The 20661-nt window shown below is 43.9% G+C and overlaps 1 protein-coding gene across 1 annotated transcript in view; it reads left to right on the forward strand.

The window, feature by feature from the left end:
• ASTN2 (astrotactin 2) overlaps positions 1 to 11300 on the forward strand; it is a 787984-nt gene extending 776684 nt beyond the window's left edge. Inside the window, exon 24 of the mRNA XM_025050436.1 lies at positions 10612 to 11300. Coding sequence (XP_024906204.1) covers positions 10612 to 10849 — 238 coding nt within the window. The 3' untranslated portion in view covers positions 10850 to 11300. The remainder of the gene's footprint in view (positions 1 to 10611) is intronic.
• Positions 11301 to 20661: the final 9361 nt, after the last annotated feature.

Here is a 20661-nt window from a genome sequence, read left to right on the forward strand (position 1 = left end):
GAGATGAGAGCTTGATCAAGGAATAAAAGGGACCTCTCCCTGGGTTGGGCCTTATCAGTTCTCTTGGGCCCTGGACTGTAATTTTTTTCCTTTCATGTGAAAGGAAGGTTCTTCAGAGAAAAGCTAAATTAAGAGGACAGACAGGCAGAAGCACAGAGCCCCAGAAGAAAGCTGCTGCCCGAGTCGCCTCGGCTGCCATTTTACCGGTGGATGGGGGTTTGTGTGGAAGCTAAACCAGAGCTTCACTCCTGACTTTGTCTCTGCAGCCTTCTGGGATCCTTTGTGACCCAGGGCATAAATCTTCTGGAAAGGCTGCCTGGCTGTCCACAGAGACAGGACAGCGTTCTCAGTAACGGATTGTGATAACTGCTAACCTCTGGCTAACTAGTCACCAGCTACTGTCAGCCAATCCCCATCCATGTCACACAGCTTCCTCCTCTTTTGGTCTTTCTGGTCTCTGGAAGGCATCTGACATTCCTCCAACATGCCACACTGGCATGTCAAAAGGAATCAGGGCAGATGCATTCTAATTCATCCTGGCACTGCTACTAAACTCACTTTGCATCCTTGGGCTCTGGTCCTCTCTGGCCCCTCAGTCTCCTATAAAATGATCAGGATGAGCTGATATAGTGGTACTTCCTTTTTTTTCTGGCAGTGGAAAATTTGTTTCCTAAATAAATCTTACATAGAGTCCTAGATCTTAGCTAGAGTGTCATCTCCTTAGAATATCCTTAATATTTCTATTCATTCACTCTATCACACCCTCCTGTTTTAAGTTTCTGCGTTGTACCTACTGGTTTTAGTATCCTATATTGCGTATGTCTTCACTTATGTGTTATCTCTCTTCCCCACTACAATGTCAATTTATATGTAGCTAGTGATCCTTTATGTCCTATTCATTCTGGTAAGTAGGTGCTAAATCATTACTTGTTGAATAATTGGATAACAGGATAGTCGATGTGTGGACCAGATGACTATAGAGTTGTTCTGGTAAAAGTTAGACTGGGGTGGTTTGGAGCCTCACCTCCTGGGTTTCCTCTTCAATTCCCCTCCAGTACCCAGTGACAGATAGGTCTCTCTGAGCTATCAAGGACCTTTAGATCACAGTTGGAAACAGTTGAATTTCATGAACTCTAAGGTCTTTGTAGCTTAAAAATAGTGTCCTAAATAAATACAGTTTCCTTGCAAGTAGTAAGAGACTTGAGGAGACGTCACTTCATTAATTTATTGATTTATTGGTTCATTTAATGTGCTCACTATGTGCCAGATGCCATGCCATAGGCTGGAAATACCTGAGTGAAGAAGACAGCTTCTGTCACTACAAAGCTGAACATCTAGTGAGAAAAAGATGGGTCAGCAGGCAGTTGTAGTGTAACATGGCACAAGAAGCATGCTATGGAAAGAGGTTAGGAGGTGTGTTTTAGAGCAGTGCTTCTCACACTTTAACCTGCATGAGAATCGCCTGCAGGCCTTATTAAACTTCACACCAACTCAGTGGGCCGGGATGGGCCTGAGACTCTGCGTTTCTAGCAGGCTCTTAGGTGATGTCAGTGTTTCAGGTTCAGAAACACATCTTTGAGTGACGAGGTTCTGGATGCTGAGAGCTGGTGCAGCTAATCCAGACCTGGAGCCCAAGGAAGCATTTCTGCAGAAGGAAGTAAAGTGCGTGCTTAGAATTAAAAGATGGCTAGGAATCCTCCAGGTTGAAGATGGAGAATGTTCTCATCGAAAGGAGCAACCAGTGCAGACAAGAAAGGGCCAGGCCAGAGAATATACTGCAGTTGAGAACCATAAATCTCACTGGGCAGAGAGTTCAAGGTTAGAGGGTAAAGGGGCACTGGGGGGCGGGGGGGGATTGTGGGGGGAAGGCTGGAGAGTTCGGCAGAGATCAAATCGCAATGGCTCTTATGGATTTTGTTCTTTCTCTCAAAAGCTAGGTCAAGTTTTTGAACAGGGGAGCAATTTGAGCAAACGTGCCATTGCCTCTCAAAGGTTAGCAAAACTTGTGTGTGTGCAGAAACTCAAAGTGGAAAGAAGAGAGAGCAAGACTGCCCCCAAGCCAGGAGCCTTGGGTTCATGTCCTGGCTCTGCCACCCACTTGCTGTGTGACCTTGGACAAATTCCGTGTCATTCTGGGCTGCGTTTATTACATAAAAGGGCTGGTCTCCAAAGCCAAAGACCCAGCAAGCCTTGGAGGACAGAGACCAGAGAGCGGGCATGCCCTTAGTGTCCTTTCACCTCCAGCCTCACACCTCCTGTGGCCTGGGGACCTCGGGTGGCTGGAGTGATAAGAACATTTCCCAGGAGCACATCATGGGATGAGCTCTAGTAGGATTCCCTTAGTCTATAATCATCAGACCCTCGGATCTATTGTCACATGCCCCCATAAAATTTAGAGACAAAAGGGCATAACTTACCTCTGCCTAATAAATCTGTCAGACCAATGTCCTCCAGAGCCTGGTTCCCGTGACAACAACAGATTACTTCAAACAGCTGCTCAGAGAAGACCTGCTGGCACCCAGCTGTCCCAGCCATACGGTTACTATTAGGAGATTTGAAAAACTGAGCTCATAGGTGGCCAGGGACCAGAATTTTCTTCAGTCAGAACATCCTTGACTACTCTTGGGCTTCTTTATCTTCTCAGTTATATTTGACTGAAATGATAGAGTAGGGAGAAGAGACTAAGTACTAGAAGAGATTTTGTTTCAGTGGAACTGATCTATCTCGACTAAGAATGGTATATTTATGATGTCAGCCCCTCTTTTATCCATGGCAGGCATTGTTAATAGATCACAGAAACCATCACGGGCTTGGTCAGCCTGGGATCTTTCTCAACATAATCAGACAGGAAGCTTTTCCCATCTGAGGACTTGGCACATTCTGTGAACACAGTGGGCTGTGTCCTTAGTGGAAATAGTCAAGCCTGGGTTGTCACTGTGTAGTCTTTCAGTTCAAGATTTCATGAGCTCCTTCCTTAGATATCTTGAATTAACTCTCTTGCAGTTTCTAGGACATTGGGGAAAAGAGCAGACTTAGGCTTCCAGGGCCATATTCTTATAATCTTGGGTGCATTTAAATTTTTCTTTTCTTTATATTTTGACATTGCTAGAATCAAGATGGATTATGCACAGTGAGTAGGCACATTAAGTGTTGTATTCTTTCTTCTTGATAGGCTGTTTTTAAATCAATGACATCTCTTATAATTGAAGATATCTTAGAATGGATAAGTCCAAACAACACACGCTATGACTTTGAATAAGTATCCCATATATCAGTTTCCCCACTGATAATATAGCAAAATTGTTTATTATCTTGCATTTTCCATTAGTTCCAAACTGAAATAGTTTTGAGTTAGTTGAGACTCAACTCATTCTTACCATCAGTTTAGGAACGACTTCTTGGGAAAGTCTCATGGTTTCTTGCAAGAGAATGAGGAGGAAACAAAGCCAAATGTAAATATTTTCACTAGTCACCTTAAAATCACATTTTAAACCTAGCGTTGAGGATATATATGCAGAGAGAGTAACTGGGCTTCTGGTGTTCTCTTTAGTGCAGGTGGTCTGAGATTAAATTTGATGGGAATTTATTCTGAAAGAAATTCCAGCGAACTACTGGAAAGCCATAAAACCATGGTTTCCTTGCACAAATTCATCATACCAACTTTAAAATATACGCGTATGGAAGCATGTTTTCAAAGTGGAGATACCTTTGCCGTATGTTGTTCTAAAAGTAATTCTTGCTCCTTCTGGAACATTCAAACGATTCAGATGTACATAAAATGGAAAGTGGAAAGTCTGCACCTCTGAACCCTATAATCCCAGCCCAGAGATAAAACCGTCACCGGTGGCTCATACCTTTCCAGATACAGATACAACACTTATAGGCACGTGAGTAGGGAAACTGACACAGACTTAAGGACGTGTCCGCTTCTACAACCACAGCTCCATTTTCACCACCTCTGCTACGTTTAACAAGTATATACACTGTGTTCTTTTATCTGACTGTTTACACTTAACAATACAAGCCTTTTCCTGCGGATTCGTATGTAAATATGTTGCCTTTTCGAAGGGCCCTTTAGCCATGCACTTAGATAAATGTAGTCCTCCGTTAAAGACCAACTAGGTTTCTTCTAACTTCTTTGCTATTGTAAACAAATCTCTTTATACATTCAATCTGGTCCACTTGCCTGATTATTTCCTTAGTTCTACATGCTGCTCTTGTGACATTTGATCCCCTTTATCAACCCCTACCAGAGAAATGCTATGTTTTGAAAGCGAAGGACTGAGAATTTCCCCAGTTCAAGTTAATTCACCCTTATTAATTATGAGACAGTGTACAGCAACTGATTCTTCTGGACAATCAGTTGCTGTACATTGTCTAAAAAGCAGGTAGTAAATATTAGTTGAGCAACTGTTATGGGCCCAGTCGTTTAAATCTCACATCGTCTCCTGAATAATCGATTTTGAAGTTTAAGCCACAGAGAGTAGAGTTAAGTAAATTGTTCAAGGTTACACAGCTAATAAGTGTCAGAGTCCAAATGCAAAACATTGTCTTCCGATATCAAACCAGTGTCCTGTCCATCATAACACATGGTGTCCCAATATATGTGTACAACTGAGGGAGGCGTACTATGAGTCTCAACAGACAAACAAACAGAATGCTTTAGCAACAAAGGGAAAAACATGATTTATGAAAGCTGGGACGGTCTGGAAGCCCTCATGGAGATGACACTGTAGCATGACTTTGAAGCATGATTAGACCTCAATGAACATAGTTCTCTCATCTTAAGAACTCAATGTTTTTTTCAGTTGTGTCATACCAGGTTCATTGGTGAAGTGCTCATCAGATGCTCAGCAGATGGTCTTTCTCTGTGAGTCAATCCCTTAATTCCTTTTAGACTAAAAACAAACAAAAATAACAAAAGATCTACGTCAGGCCCCACTACTATCAGAATCTGCTATGATCTGAATGTTTGTGTCTCCCCCCAAAATCTCGTTGAAACCTAATCCCCAATGTGATGATGTTAGGAGGTGGAACATGAGGTCATGAGATGGAGCCCTCACGAATGGGCTTAATGCTCTTAAAAATGAAACCCCAGAGAGATCCTTTGCCTCTTTCATGAAATGAGGACACAGTGAGAAAGTGCCATCTATGAACCAAGAAGTGGGCCCTCACCCCACCGCCCCACATCATATCTGCCGGTGCCATGATCCTGGACTTCCCAGCATCTAGAACTGTAAGAAGAGAATTTCTGTTGTTTATAAGCTAGCTCATCTGTGGTATTTTGTTCAAGCAGCCCGAATAGACTAAGACAGACTCCTTGAGTCGATCATCTCCATTGAGGGGGAGCCCACTGGAAATATGGAAGGACTCATTCTACATTTAGAGTTTTTGATTCCATTGAGTCAAAATTTGCCTTCTGTCATTTTGACTTCATCAGTAATATTTGGGAGCCTTGCAGCAGAGGTCTGAGATCTCATTCTCTCACTCTGTTAACCCTGGTCAAATCATATGACCAGCCTGAGGCTCACTTTTACTATCTGAAGACTGGGAATAAAGTGCACACTTTAGAATCGGGGTGAGAATTACATTTAAGATGACGTTGTGTAGGTTTCTGGCACACAGTAGTACTCAATCAATCATAGTCATTATCATCTCTGACCCTCAGTTTTTCCCCACCACTTATCTTCAGTTCCTAGAACATCATAACAATTTTCCTAAGTCCCCACTTCACGTTCCATGCCTGCTTTGAGCAGTTCTTCAGAAGACTTGCTTTCGAGATGCCCTTCAGCATCATGATCCAGCTGCAGTTTGCATATGCCTCTCTTACCAGAAGTGACTGGGGCGCTCCAGATGTGGCCTGACCAGGGCAGCATGAATGAAATCCTTACTCCTCTTAACCTGTCCTCCCCACTTCTGGAGGTTGTTTTCCAGTTTTTTGCAAGCACGTCCTGCCCTCGATTCTCATGAAGCTCGAGGTCAGCTAACACAGACATTTAAGCTCAACTCAAGGAGGCAGGGAGGAGGGAGAGAGGCCAACAGGAATGTGTCCTTATGGCCCTTCTCTTTCTCTCCATTCCAAGGACATCTTAGAAATTAGGTCTCTGTCAATAGCTGACTGGGTAGTAATGCCGGGAATAGAATAGTTGGTCAGAAGTTCTACAGTTCCTGGCAAAGTAGCATTTGATCCCAGCTCCTGACTCCTGCATGAGCCTTCCCTGTTTCAATCTCACCTGCTAATACAACCATAAATTAGTGTGCAGTGTCCGTCTTTCCTGTCTGGCTTCCTGTCCCAGTGGACTTGAGTCCTGTCTACAGTGGGGAAGATTTCATTTCTGGTATTTAAGAAAAGTGGTCACTCTGACCTATGATCTCTCCCTCTAGGGAAAACTTGGAGCATCCCTGGCCTTCGATTTATGAGTCTCTTATCACCTGCAGTTTATTACCCAGCATTCTCGCCATTTGTCTCTCACACCCCCTCCTCCTGTTTAGCCTTTGAACACCTCAAGTCCGTCTCTTCATGGCTTCGCCCTCTGAATTCTTCTGTCTTCGTTGTCTAAACGCAAACCAAGGTGCTGAGGCATCGCGTGTGGTCGAAAAAGAGCAGGAAACAGTTAAGCAAACTGACATTGGGGTGGTGCCTATGGCATACAGATTCCTGTACTGGATTTCTGTGACAGCCATTTCATTTCAGCCTATCAAAATACTTTCTAACACAAATGAGGTCTTTACTAGGTGCCTTACAAGATGTGCATCTCCATGCCATTTCACAGATGATGAAACAGACTCATGGAGAAGTGACTTGCCCTGATGGACTCTGATGCCAGTGTGCTTTCTATTATAGTATGCTACTCTGAACCTGGGCTAACATTTAGTGAGAGCTAAGCAAATTCCTCAGGTCATCTTATCCTCCCTAAAATGCTGTTATTATTCCCGTTTTACCAATGTGGTAGCTAAGAGTTAGTGGCGTTGAGGAACTTGCCGATGTCTCACACAGGCATTAAGTTATAGAGCTAAGGTTGAATGCGAGGCTTCAGAGCCAGATATTTCATCTCTGCTCTGTACAATCAGGAGCCCTGGCTCTAGCTTTGCCTTTGTCACTAAGCTGTTTCTCTAGGCAAATTATTTTCTCACTCCAAACCTTAGTTCCCCCATCTGAACAAAAGGAGGTTTGGTCCAGTTGAGTTCCAGGATTCTCTCAGAGGAAGTGGCTAGGCCTGTGAAGACAAAACATTTGGGCATATTGGAGGAATTGCCCTTTCTAGCCTAATTTTATTTTTGTGGCTTATTTTTGTGACTGTCTGGATCAGACAATGATTCTCCATTGCCCCACAAATAAAATACTTCACCATGGCATAGAAAAGTCTGAATAGACTGATCTTTGCCAACTGTCTGGTGTCTTACCCATTCTTTGCACTGACCATTTTAAACAACTGGTGGTTTCTGTTGTCTCCAGTCTAATTTCAGAGGAGCTATTCCCTCTGCTTCCCCATCTACCTCAAAAATTTAATTATTAAAGACCTAGCTTAGATGTTACATCCTCTAAGAAGACTTCTCTGAGCCCCAAAACTAATAATTAGATGCCCACTCTAGATATTTCCATAGCACCCAGCATTCTGTGCTTAAATTAGAGGCTGTTACTATTTTTGTGTGTCTATCTCCCACTGTTGACTTATAGATACCCGAGTTTTAAACCAGTACACGAATAATGATGCTGGCGGTGGCGGCAGTGGTGCTGATGTTGGCAATACTTTCTAACACAAATGAGGTCTTTACTGAGTGCCAAACACTTTCCTAAGAGTTTTACATGCATTAACTTATTTAATATTCACTATAACTCTAGGAGGTAGGCAAATGTTATTCCCTTTTTTAAAAGAGAAAACAGAAAAAGTAGCTCTTTAAAGACATGGAGCAAACAAGCAAACCAGGACCCCTAAGAACAATGACAGGAAACACTGAACACCTGGATGTGTTCTCTCTGCCTGGTTTCTTGCTGTTAATCTTGTCCTCCCCCAGTTCAGTTTTCCTCGAGGCAACCCGAAGTGTTTTTGAACCTTCCAGCTCTGAACCTGTTACTTCGCTTCTGGAAACACTTCAGTAACTCCTCTACTTACCCCCAAGAAAATAATCATAGATAACGTTTATTGAGGGCTTATTATAGATTTATTAGCACTTTCTTGATTTTGAAAATTACCCTTTGTGATAGATACAGTAGAGCTATCACTACCATTTTATGGGTAAGGAAATGGAGACACAACTGGTTAATTTCTATCAATATCACAGAATTAGTAAGTGGCCGAGCTGGGATTTGAACCTAAGCAGTCAGGTTCGAGAACCCGCATGGCATTCCATTACTTTATCCACTGGTTTCTAAGCACCAATGGCCTGGCCCCTGCCACTTCTCCATTTCTCAGTGCGTTCCCACTTGCACACTGGATTCCCGCCGTAAATCCTCAGAACGTCCGTGCAATCCCTTATCTCTGCCTTTACCTGTGCCTCCTGCTATGTCTTTGCCATCTTCATTACCTGACTTCTACTCATTTATGAGACTCAACACAAGTTCCCCTTCTACTAGGATGTCTTCTCGGATGCCCCCAGTGCTACGAGGCACCCTCCTGTTTTCCCACAGGTCCCATGCCTCCTTTTATCACTGCTCTTGCCACCTGTGTTGTAACTTTTAATTTGTCCATCTTTACCATTGGATGGGGAACTCAGCCATATAATAAATGCTCAGTAAATGAGCAACCAATGACTTTATCCCTTTAACTTCTCAACAGCCCTATTTTTCAAGTGAAGAAACAAGCTTAGAAACATTAAGTTTCCCAAGGACATGGAGCTATTAAGGAACAGAGCGAGAACTCAAAGGAGGAGGGGTGAGACATAAACTCCTCAGCTCCTCTTGGGGGGCTCCTGCCAGAGGGAAGAGAGGACTGTGGGTAGAGCGGCAACTCACCTCGAACGTGATTATGGAGCTATGAATTCTTGTCACCATAGGAAATATTCTACCCAAGTCGTGAATTACATAAAGAAGACTTTTTGAAAGGCACCTCATAAATCATGCCCACAAAATGTACACACATAAGACTGGCCCTTTTCCAGCCGCCACACAGGTGCCTAACACAGTCCCCCATTTGTGGGGTCTGTTGTCATAAAAAGTCCTACCTCCTGGGGTCTCAGAGGGACATGGAGAGGACAACAGGAGAGAGCCTGTAGTTTAGCCTCTCAGGATTCCTGGACATCTGGAATATGCTAAGATGCAGAGAAAAGTAGATTCCACCCAAGGACATATGAACAGTGACACTGACTTGTGGTATCACCTGGGGAAAGGACATTCTTTTCTCTCTCTAAGCCTCAGTTTCCACATCTTTAATGTGAGTAGGTTAGACAAGGTTATTGGTTCTCAGCTGGGCTGATTTTGCTCCCCAGAGGACATTTGGCAATGTCTAGAGACAATTTTATTGTTATGACTGAGGTGGAGTCTGCTATTAGCATCTGCTGGGTAAAGACCCAGGGGTGATGCTGAACTTCCAACAAAACAGCTCCCACAACAAAGAATTATCCAGTCCGAATGCAATAGTCCCGTCATTGAGAACCCCCAGACTAGATGATCTCAGAGATCCTTGCTAGCTTTAATTTCCTGTGCAACTGTCAGATGTCCCCATGGGTCTTCTCTCTGGTGCTGGATAAAGGGTTCTAGATAAGTTACTAATGATGATCACCACAGTACAGAGTGATTTCTTGCTTAGATTAGTGATTAGTTCTGACCTTGATCCTGAAACATCATCATAACAATTCTTTATAACAGTAGCTGTCATTTAGCGGGAGCTTACTCTATACCAGGCTTTGGGCATTTCTCATAGTTAATCTCACGACCAACTTAGGAAGATAAGACCACCATCACTATTTCAGAGATGAGAAAAATAAGAAGTTCTGATTTGGGTCATACGTACTAAGGCTTTGACACAAGATTTCCAAATTTCCTGACTATGAGAAAAGAATATAAGAGAATTAAGGAAACATGAAAGCGGACAGTTGGAGAGATACTTGTAGGTAGTCAAGCCTAATTCCAAATGCCCAACTCCAATGGTCAACTTGATGTTTGTCGTCGATCAAGTAATTTCATTCCTCTGAGCCTTGGGCTTCACACTTACTTATTGTGAGTAGAAAGAATGATGTGTATGGGCTGTTCTAAAGATAAAATAACATATTTAAAATGTATGTAAAGTACCTATCCAATTTCTAGCACTTTTAAATGTCAATACATTTTAGTCATTATTGTCGTCGTTGTTTATCATTATTGTAATAATTTCCACTTGGTCAGAATCCAAGGGCTGGTGACCTTCTCACTCCGAGGACTTTCGTATCTTAGAACTGAAAATGCTAGGTCAAAAGTGATACCTCTTTTTCATTCTTTACTTATTGCACAATGGAAGAGGACAGGTTCTAGGGTGATTTTTGAATAAGTGATTGAAATACCACACTCAGGTCAGGAATGGATAGGAAATTGGTGGAACAAGAAGTCCTCATTTGTCTGTCGACCTTTATCACCACTCAAAGGCTTAACCCTTGATCCGGCTTCTCCCTACATCACTGCCTCCTCCTACTTTTCAGGAAGGCCCACCTGATCCTGCGGCGGCTGGAGAGGGTGAGCAGCCACTGTTCCAGCCTCCTGCGAAGCGCCTACATCCAGAGCCGTGTGGACACCGTGCCCTACCTTTTCTGCCGCAGCGAGGAGGTCCGGCCTGCGGGTATGGTGTGGTACAGCATCCTCAAGGACACCAAAATCACGTGCGAGGAGAAGATGGTGTCCATGGCCCGAAACACGTATGGGGAGTCCAAGGGCCGGTGAGGGAGGGCAGCACCCTCCGTGAGCACAGAGACCCTCCGTGGGAGGGGGAGCAGTACTCTCATGGACCCTGGGGCCTGGGTGGGCTGGGGGACAGCTGAGGATGGGCTTGGCAAGTGAGGCTTGCCAGCAAGGCCAAAGCAAACTCTTTCTCTTGTGGATAGCCGACAGAGAACTTTGTAACCACTGGAATTATCCATTTTTCTCTATCTTTTATTTTTTCTAAGATATTATTTGACTCTATCGAAGTCTCTCCTTTTTAAACGTTTTCTTATGGATGGCGGTCAATTCAAGGCAGGACCTTTCAGGTGGAGACCAAGCGGCCTTTCCTCTTCCTCCTTCCTGCTGCCACACTCAGCTTCCCTCCTGCCATGGACCCCGGAGGAGACCTAGAGAGACAATTGGACCTCTTCAGCATCAGGAAGGAGACCCCTAGGATTATTGCAGTGAGGAAGCTTGGGTCTTTAGGACTTTTTTTTTTTCAGATGTTATTGAGTTTGCAGGACCCCTGCCTCTTCCTGCTACCTGTGGGTCTGCCCAGAGTCTCTGCAGGACTTTCCATGCATTAAAAATTCCTATTGTCTCTCTTTCTGCTTGGTTAGTGTTTCTTACCATTGGGGGAACCTCTGTTTATTCACTCAACAAATATTTATTGTTGATCTATTATATGCCAGTCACTGGGCATGGAACTAAAGACAGAGAAGCTTCCTGCTCTCAGGGAACTTATCAGCCAATGGAAATTATAGAAAAGCAATCTGGTGATTTCAGGCTGTTGTAGGGGAAGAATGGAGGTTCTTTGAACTCTTCGTTGGGTCGTTAAACAAACTGGAGGGGTTCCGAAATGCTTTCTTAAGAAAGCAGTACCTATGCTCAAAGGATAAGGAGGAATGAGCCATACAGGGTGAAGAAGGATGAGATTTACTCCAGGCAGATGGGACAACATGAGCAGAAGTCCAGAGATAAGAGAAAATGTAATTCATTAAATAGCTGAAAGCACTTTCATTGAGAATAAAGATTGAAGTAGGAAGTAGCAAGAGGTAAGGCTGGGAACTAGGAAGAGCTAGGGAAGGCTTGGACAAAAAGTTTGACAGCATTTGAAGTACCTGAGAGCCACTCTAGAACTTTAACAAGGGAGTGAAATGGTCAGCTTACTCTTTGTGAAAAACCACTCTAGCTACAGGATGAAGGTTGGACTGGAGAAAGCCCCAAAGAGAGAGTGAGGGGCTGTTGTCATTTTCCAGGCAAGAGGTGATGGCAGTTTGGATCCTGTGATCATGTGATACAGTCACATGTGATCATGTGATACAGGCAGTTTGGATCCTGTGATACAGTCCACCTTTGAAATCTTTTAAATGACAATTGAACTGCTTCTAATGTGTGACTTGGAAGGGTAATGGGTACAAAGCAGCATTATAGATTCCTAACATCCTGGCATTAGCTCAGAGAAGCTAGCTGACTAAAAGAAGTGGCATATAGGTCAAGTATTTCATAATGCAAGGAAGACACCTTGCATTAAAGAGAAGAGAGTAGGGCACTATAGGGAGTCAGAGAGAAAAAGATACTGAATATCAGTAGAGATAAGCAGTTAGAAATATGCCTACTTCTCAATGCTGATGAGTGCTGGTGAGACCAACAGTTCTATTCCTGAAAATCTAGGGTTGTTTCCACCACCACATTGCCCCCTCTTCCTCAGACTTTAATACACATGTGGAAACAAGGCAAAAGAAGATTCTTCCAAATGACTCAAGTACCTAGAGATCTACTCAACTTTCTACACTTTAAGCTCAAAGGTGCTCTTTCAAGAAGTTATATTATTATTGGATTTATGTTTCTGCAAGCATGTAGGTGGAGTTCAGCTGAATACTTTCCTCCTATGGTGTTGATAACTCTTCTCTTCCCAGGGGCAGTATATTTAGAGAGGAACCAACATCATATAATGTTTGTGTGTGGGGTGGGGCACAAACATTCAATCTGTGACATCATCACATGCCAAGCCCTGTTCTAAATTCCTCTCATATATACCCTGTCTTGAGCCCTAGGTTCCAGGCCTTTGCCGAGTCACTTCATTGCTGTAGATTTCCATTGTCTTGACCCAAGCTGAAGAAAAATTTAGCTCAACCATTGCAGAAAATTAAACTTTCTAATATGCTGGGGCTGTGGTCTGAACCTGATTAAGTCTGAATCTGACTGCCGCCATTCACCAGCTATTACTTTGGGTGAGTAATTTGACGTCTGAACCTCAATTTCGTAATAAAAAAAAAGAGGAGTCAATGATAGTCCCACCTGATGGGGTTGTTGTGAGGCCTGAGTGAGATAGTAACTATAATGCATCCAGCACAATATATAATAGGGTTATTTTTCCTTCTTATAGAGACAACATGCATAATGCCATGAATCTGGGGGAGATGACTAGGAAATTTTGGCTGGGAAAGGTCTAGAGAAGTCTGATTAAGAGATGGAATTAATAACTAACAGCCTGTGAGATATATGAATCGTAAATAGTATCAGAAATTTAACTCAAAGAGAAGTGACCATGATAACAAGAGCCCAAGTGTGGTTTTCTCTGAGGCTCTCACTGACAGTGGAAGCCTCTGGATAAGCTTCCCAGTTAGCCAAAGTTAGCTGGCCCCTGAGAGCATCTGCCACCAGGCTGTCCCCAATCGATCTTCTGTCCATGTACCTCTCTGGTTTCAATCACCTTTTCCTGGCACTGTGGAGCTCGTTGCCCTTCCCAGCCACCATAAGGCTCTACAGAGTGAGATTCCAGAAGCCTGACTAGACAGGTTATGTGTGCATGTGTGTGTGTGCGCACGTGCATGCACATGCACCTGGCCATGACAGGAAAGGAGGTTAGACCAATATTTGTTAAGATGTTTCATCAGAAAGAAAAACGAAAATTCTTGAAGAGCAAGTGAGGCTTCTGGGTTCAGTACCTCGGCCTTTGTGTGGCCAGATTGATTCATGTGCTGCCACGGAAAATGCCAGGGGAGCTCATGTCCCACTGTGCTGGCAAAGATGAGATATTTCATGTGGTCTCCACATTGAATAAAGAAGTTGTGAACCCATGGAGGTGTGTGTTAGGAGTACACGGGATATCACGCCTAGATGACTCCCATCTTCTGTACAATCAAAAGCATCGTCTCTGTGTAGGCTTTATGATAAGGGTGGACTGCATAGAAAAGTGCTGATAACTACCATTTAGGAAGTGCTCATCATATCAATGACTCTACACATGGACCTCATTTAACCATGTACAAATCAGTCATATGTTATTATGATTACCATTTTACAATGGAAGAAACTGAGGTTTAGGCAGGTTGAATAACGTTTCAAATCTTATAGCTAGCAAGTGGTGATGCTGACTTACTGAGATTTAAACTTGGGCAAAGTATTTCCAGCTGGCAAACAGTCTGCTTACTATCTCATGAGGCAAATGGGTGTAATGCTTCCCTTCGTCATCTTAAGTTAAAAGCTAAGTCCTCTAATTTCCAACCAATACCTGAGTACTAATTTCCAGGTTTGGGGCACCCAGATGAATAAGACCCATATCCTGCCCTTAAGCAACCCCTGACCTTAGCTAACTAGATGCAGCGTGATAAAATCAGACATTTTGGAGTCAAGCCAATCTGGGTTTAAATATTCACTGTGCAATTTATAGTGAAGAGGGCCTGAATGCTGAGAGAAGTTTATAAGACAAACTCAACAGGTCTTGCTAATTAAGAGGCTCAGTTTAGCTGACATTAACTTAACATCTCTAAACCTCACTTTCTTCACCTATACAGGGGATAAATACATGACTTCAAAGAACTGTAAGAAAGATTAAATTAGAAAATGTATACAAAGTCAAGGGGTTCTTGAAAACAAAGGCTCTCAATAAGTGGTTATTACAATAGCATATTTACACAAGGAAGGATGGATGCAGTTAACTCTTTTGCTGGAAGACAGGCATCAGGAAAGCCTTCACAGCCAAAGGATGTATAAGAATTTGGGAAACAGTAATAGGGAAACATGTTGGTGAAATAGTGCCATATTTGAGAGATGGTGAGCAACTGGTGTGGTCTGAGAGATGGAGGCTGTGTTTGGAGAGGTTGGCAAAGCCAGACCACACCGGCCATTGAAAAGCATGAGATTGAACACAGAAGATGTTACATGTACAGATAAGCATTTGAAAAGACTCCCCTGGCTGCAGAGAAGGAGCTTAAAGAGAAGGGAGAAACCCAGTGGCATGGAGACTGGATAGCATAGGATGGATAGGATAGGATAGGATAGGATAGGATAGGATAGGATAGGATAGGATAGGATAGGATAGGATAGGATAGGATAGGGTAGGGTAGGGTAGGATAGGATAGGATAGAATAGGATAGGGTAGGATAGGGTAGGGTAGGGTAGGATAGGATTAGAATTAGGATAGGGGACTAGATAAGCAGTTGTTTAAGAGGGAGATGAGGATGCCTGAGCCAGGGTCATTGCAATGGTGAGGCTGGATCTGAGTGATATTAAGGAGGTTAACTCAACAGGACTCAGTAACTAGGAGACCCTGAGTCTTGGATCTTCCATTTCCTTTCTGGTGTCTGAATGTTAGACTGGGCAGAACTAGTTGGAGCATGAAATGGATGATAAATCAAATGGACTCAATAGACAGTTCATGGATGAGGCATGATTTATATCATGCAGGTACAGTAATTGGAACATAAGAGAGCCAAGAATATAATTTAGCTTTATGTGGAAGTCATGCATGGGCCTGTGTGTAACTATGCACAAATATGTTATGACTTCCAAGTGCAGGTGTGAACCATAATGAGGGACTGTGTAAATCCAGTGTAGCATCTTGTGGAAGAGTGAAGTACCAGACTTATGGAAAGAGTACTGAATTCTTCATCATCATCACCTTCTCCCCCTCATCCTCCCCGCTGCTCCTTCTCCATCATCATCCTCATTAATATTATCATTTAATTTATTGATCGCTTACCATGTGCCAGATTCTCTGCATATGTACTATCTTATATATACCTCATGACTCTATAATATATAAATATCATCCCCATTTTACAGATGAGAGAATTGAATCCCAGAGGGTTTAAGTAACTCCCTGGTCTCAGGCAGCTAGTATCAGAACCCAGGTGTCATCTGACCCCCAAATTTTAACTACTGTACTCTGTTGCTTCCCAAGGTAGGGAGCTCTGGGTTCTTGCCTTGCCTCTGTAATAAAGTGGCTGGATGACCTTGAGCAAGTCATTCGCCCCCTGTGGGCCTTGGATTCTCCATATGCCCCCACCAAGTGGGGGAGGGGAATGTATGTGCCACAAACATGAGAGATTACATTAGATGACGACTTGTGCACAAAGAACATTTTTCACTTCTCTCTCCCTTTTATCTTCACTACCTCCCTTTGAAGTTGACAGTGGCACAATGAATGGCTCCATTTGGCCAATTTCAGATAGAGCAAGGCTGGAGCCGAGCATGGGTCCCCAGCCAACTCTTCTGCCCTCGAAACAACCTCAGTCCCACTCATGGTCAAACAAGCCACCAGTTGCTAAGGGTTTGACAGCCTGGGCAAGTGACAGCCTCTCCATGCCTTGATTTTTCTCCTCTGACAATTGGGGGAGATAGTAGCACACTTCATAAGGTTATAGTGAGAATTAAATGGGTCAACATATGTCAGATACTTAAAACAGTACCTGTCATGTAACAAGTACTGTACAAATGTTAGTTGTTGTCATTCCTGCAGCCACAGTGACAAATCTCAAAAACTGCCCTCTTACACCTTCCCGAGGGGAAACCTCGGCCTTTTTATGAGCTGCTGGCTCCTCTGGGGTGCTCCTCCAACTTGGGCAGATCCCCCTGAAATGTTCCACCTGTTCCCTGAGATGTTTCGTCTCTCCCAGAAGAAGTCAGTAACTCTCTCCTCTGGGGTCTTATAATGAGGAACCTGCCTCCATATTTCATCATTTCCCTTGCTCGATGCCATTGTCCCCCATAGGACTGTGAGTAATGCAAGAGCATGGACTGGGTAGGATTCTCTCTGTACCTTGGAACCTTTCCCTGGACGTAGCTCATAGTAAAATTAGCTCATCCAATGAAATTGAGCTCGATACCTAGAATGAGGGGACCCCGAAGAAAGATCCCAGGGAAGCACATGGAGGCCCAGAATCTCTTGAGAAGAGTGGCCTTTCCGATTTGTACCATCTATGCAACATGTGAAGGGGCTGGAGAGAAGGCCACAGCTAAACAAAATGCACGGGCTTTGTGTGAGTGTGTGCTTTTTAAATGGCCTCTGCCCATAAAACTGCCAGACCCTGAAAGGCACTCACTGTCTGTTTCTTTGGAAACTCTGCTGCATGTGTTTGTACATGTTAGAGCCAAAGCCAAGCTGCTCTGTTTTTCTGTTTTACAGGAGTTGGCAGCAGAGGAGTGCAAGGGGCCACAGGTGTGCTCTGATGGACAAGCAGGCGTGTGTGTGCGTGTGTGTGTGTGCGTGTGTGTGTGTGTGTGTGTGTGTGTGTGTGTAAGAGAGAGGGAGAGAGACAGACAGACAGTCAGACGGAGACAGAGACAGAGCTATCAGGAGGCTGGGGCGAGGTTGTTAGTTCTGGTAGCAGCGAGCTCCCCAAATGGGAAGTTGAGAATTCAGATTCCGGACCCATCTTTGACACTAACAGACTCTGGGGCCCTGGGCCAGTTTTTCCCTAGTCTTGCCCTCAGTGTCTTTTCATAAACAGATTGCTGGGGCTAGAACTTCACTGAGGAATTCTTTAACCCTAATACTTTGGGATTTCAAGCCGTCATGGCCCACAACTAAATGAAGGGAGTAAAGAATTCTATAAATTTTTAGAGAACACTGAGGTTTACAAATCAAACTCCCAGAGGAGAAGTGTTACTTATTCCAAGAAAGCTGCTTCCACCATACTCCCCAAATTCAAAATAGAGCCTTTAGCTTTTGGCATTTACAATCTCCATACTTTGGTGATACTTCTGCTTAGCCCATTGAGTTCTCATTATCCTTTGAGGTGTCTTTTTTTCCTTTAAGATATAAATTCCTGGATAGGATCTTGTTTAATGTCTCCTGTGCCCAAGACAGGTTAAAACATATAGTAGGTGGCCAGAATATGTGCTGATGCAGGTCCACGTAGTCTCAAAAGGATTTTTATCTGAGTCTTGTAAGACAGGGCTCATGATCTGCTCTTTGTAGACAAGGAAACTGAGGCTGGATTTGTGTTCACATAGGTCTCCAAGCCAGTACAGGTCTTTGGGCTTCTTCTGACCCCCAAAGTAATCCTCTTTGGGACGCATCAAAAGATCCATCCATGAGATTGCCAAGGAGCCAGTGGGGGTTGAAAGACCATCTGTCCAGGAACTGGAAAAAATCTGTCAAAATATAAGGCCTCAGCACCCTCCCCCAGGGCCAGAGAGGCAGGTCTCCTGGGGATTCAGATTGGAATGATAAATTTCAATAACAACAAGAATAGTAATTACCATTTATTGAATACTTTTCATGGCCATGGATGTGCCCAGCACATTAGTTGCACTATCTCATTTAGTTGTGACTCATACCCCATGATGTCACTGTCAACATCCCCGCTTTGAAGACCAAGTACAGAGGTGCAGGAAGGTTAGGTGATGTGTCTGGAGTCACATCGTCAGTGGGAGCTGGGATATAGTTCTAACTGAAAACACAGGACTCTGCAGCTCTGTTCTCATAACTCTGCCAGAGGCCAAAGCTTTCAGTTTAGAAATGAAAAGACTTGAGGGCCAGAAGGAGAAAGGACCTGTCCAAGGTCATGCAGCCAGCAGGAACAGAGTGGAATATTCCCTGGTTTTATCTCCAATGCTTTCTTGACCCCTCAGTAACCCCAGGCACATCCCCTTTCCTGACGTCTGGGCAGGTACAGAGGGGTGGGGAAGAAAGCCTTACCTCTACTCAGGAAGCAAGGCTAGTGCCAAGTCAGGCCCGCCTCCCCAGGTGGTTCTGTAGTACAAATACCAGCCTGGTTGCAGTTCACTAGGTTTAATGATCAGGGATGACGTAGTTTCTTCACTCACTTGCAAGCTATTCAGCTCCACAGTCAATGAACAACCTTCCCGGTGCAGAGTAAGAAAGAGGCATGTGTTTGGAGCAGCTGTCTGCAGGGACCAGCAAGGCTGGCCTTGCCACATCAGAATATAAAAACGTGTCTGATTGGCTGCGTGGCCTCGGGCAGATTTCTTCTCCTCTTTGGACCCTGACCTCCCATGCAATATAATTTGGAGAATAGGGCTGAAACATCCCAATGACTTAGGAGATTGGGTATAATTCAGATTTTGAGATTAATTCAGATTTCGCTCATTGAGATTCCAAGGTCTTGGGAAAGACCTGGGAATTTGCATCTTCAAAGAACTCCCAGGGTGACTCTCCTGCATGTTATATTTAAGAACCACAGGTCTGGATGATTTCTAAGAACGTTTCCAACCGAAGCACAGAGTTTGTGAGTTTACGTGGAGAATACAAGGAGGCCCAGCCTCATCTTCAGATATTGTGATAGTAGACATGTTGCTGAAGGAATGGACTCCTCTGTTGGAGTTCAAGAGGATAGAGTGGAGACAAGGGGTTTGCCCAGGGAGGTCAGTTTGTGTCCATATAAATGGTGTTCTGTGTGAGTGAGGTGGTGAGCTTTGCATCTCTAGAGAGGTCCAAATTGAAAGTCAACCAAGTTGAGGTTCAGGTCCCATGGCAAGGAACAAGCTACAGAAAGAATTGTTAAAGGATAGAGTAATTCTGAGGAATGAATATGGCTTTTGGAGTCAAACATACTTGGGTTTAAATTCCAGCTTCCCCAAACATGGGAATTTTAAAGACCTGAAATTCAGTTCTCCCACCAGAAAAACAGGAATCACCAGATCCTTCTACCTCATTGGGACATTATAGGGAAGACAGTATAAACAAATAAGAAAGAGCGTGGCATAGAGCCTGGCACACAGTAGGTGCTTGCGGTTTGCTTTTTCTTAAGTCTTCACTTGTCCATTCCTTTGGCATCACTAAGAATTCCAGGAAAACCAAACTTCAAGGAGAAAGAGCTTCTCACCCAACCACACGTTTTGTTACATAAGACATCCGTCTTGCACTAAAAACAAAATCAACAAACAAAAACAGAACAAAGGATGATTATTGGGCAGCAGAGGTTTCAGTGGTTGGCTGGGGGTATAGGGCATGGACCACAGATGAGAATTTTTTGCCCTTGTTCCTTTTAAGTCTTCAAGTGATGCTTCCAGTTGGGGGCAGGCCAAGCTCAGAGCCCACTCTGCACATCTGTAATTAGACTTGCTTAACCTGTTTGTCCCAGTTGAACACACTGCCACCTTTGACGCTGGGCAAAAACAACACAATATTTCCAAGCTGCGCTGACACAGGCAAGGGTGGCCCTGGATTCCGTTGCCTCCTTCATTATCCTAGTCACTGCGCAGCGCAATTTCAAGTTTAAGCCACGCCATATTGTGCCCCTGTTCATACCCGGTCACTTTTTGTCTCATGCCTTTTACCCAAGTAATGCCAAGTTGCTTGAAGTTCCCCACCCACTCCTTATTTTTCTAGGCCTCCTTAACTTTGCTCGTTCTGCTTCCACGAGCATGCATACTCTTGCTGTCTTCTCTCTTCTGCCAGACTCTACGAGGCAGGTATAATGTCATTTGGGGCAGGGGCTCTTCAGCAACAGTTACTCCTCAGCAACATCCTAATTTCTTGGAAGGAGAGAGTGGGGAGCCCATTGGGTACAGCATCGGTGGGACTTAAAGTGTCATCTTCCATTGCAAATGATTCCTCTCATTACCCAGGTGTATGACCT

Source organism: Pteropus alecto, unplaced genomic scaffold (genome assembly GCF_000325575.1).
Source record: "Pteropus alecto unplaced genomic scaffold, ASM32557v1 scaffold226, whole genome shotgun sequence".
NCBI lineage: Eukaryota > Metazoa > Chordata > Mammalia > Chiroptera > Pteropodidae > Pteropus > Pteropus alecto.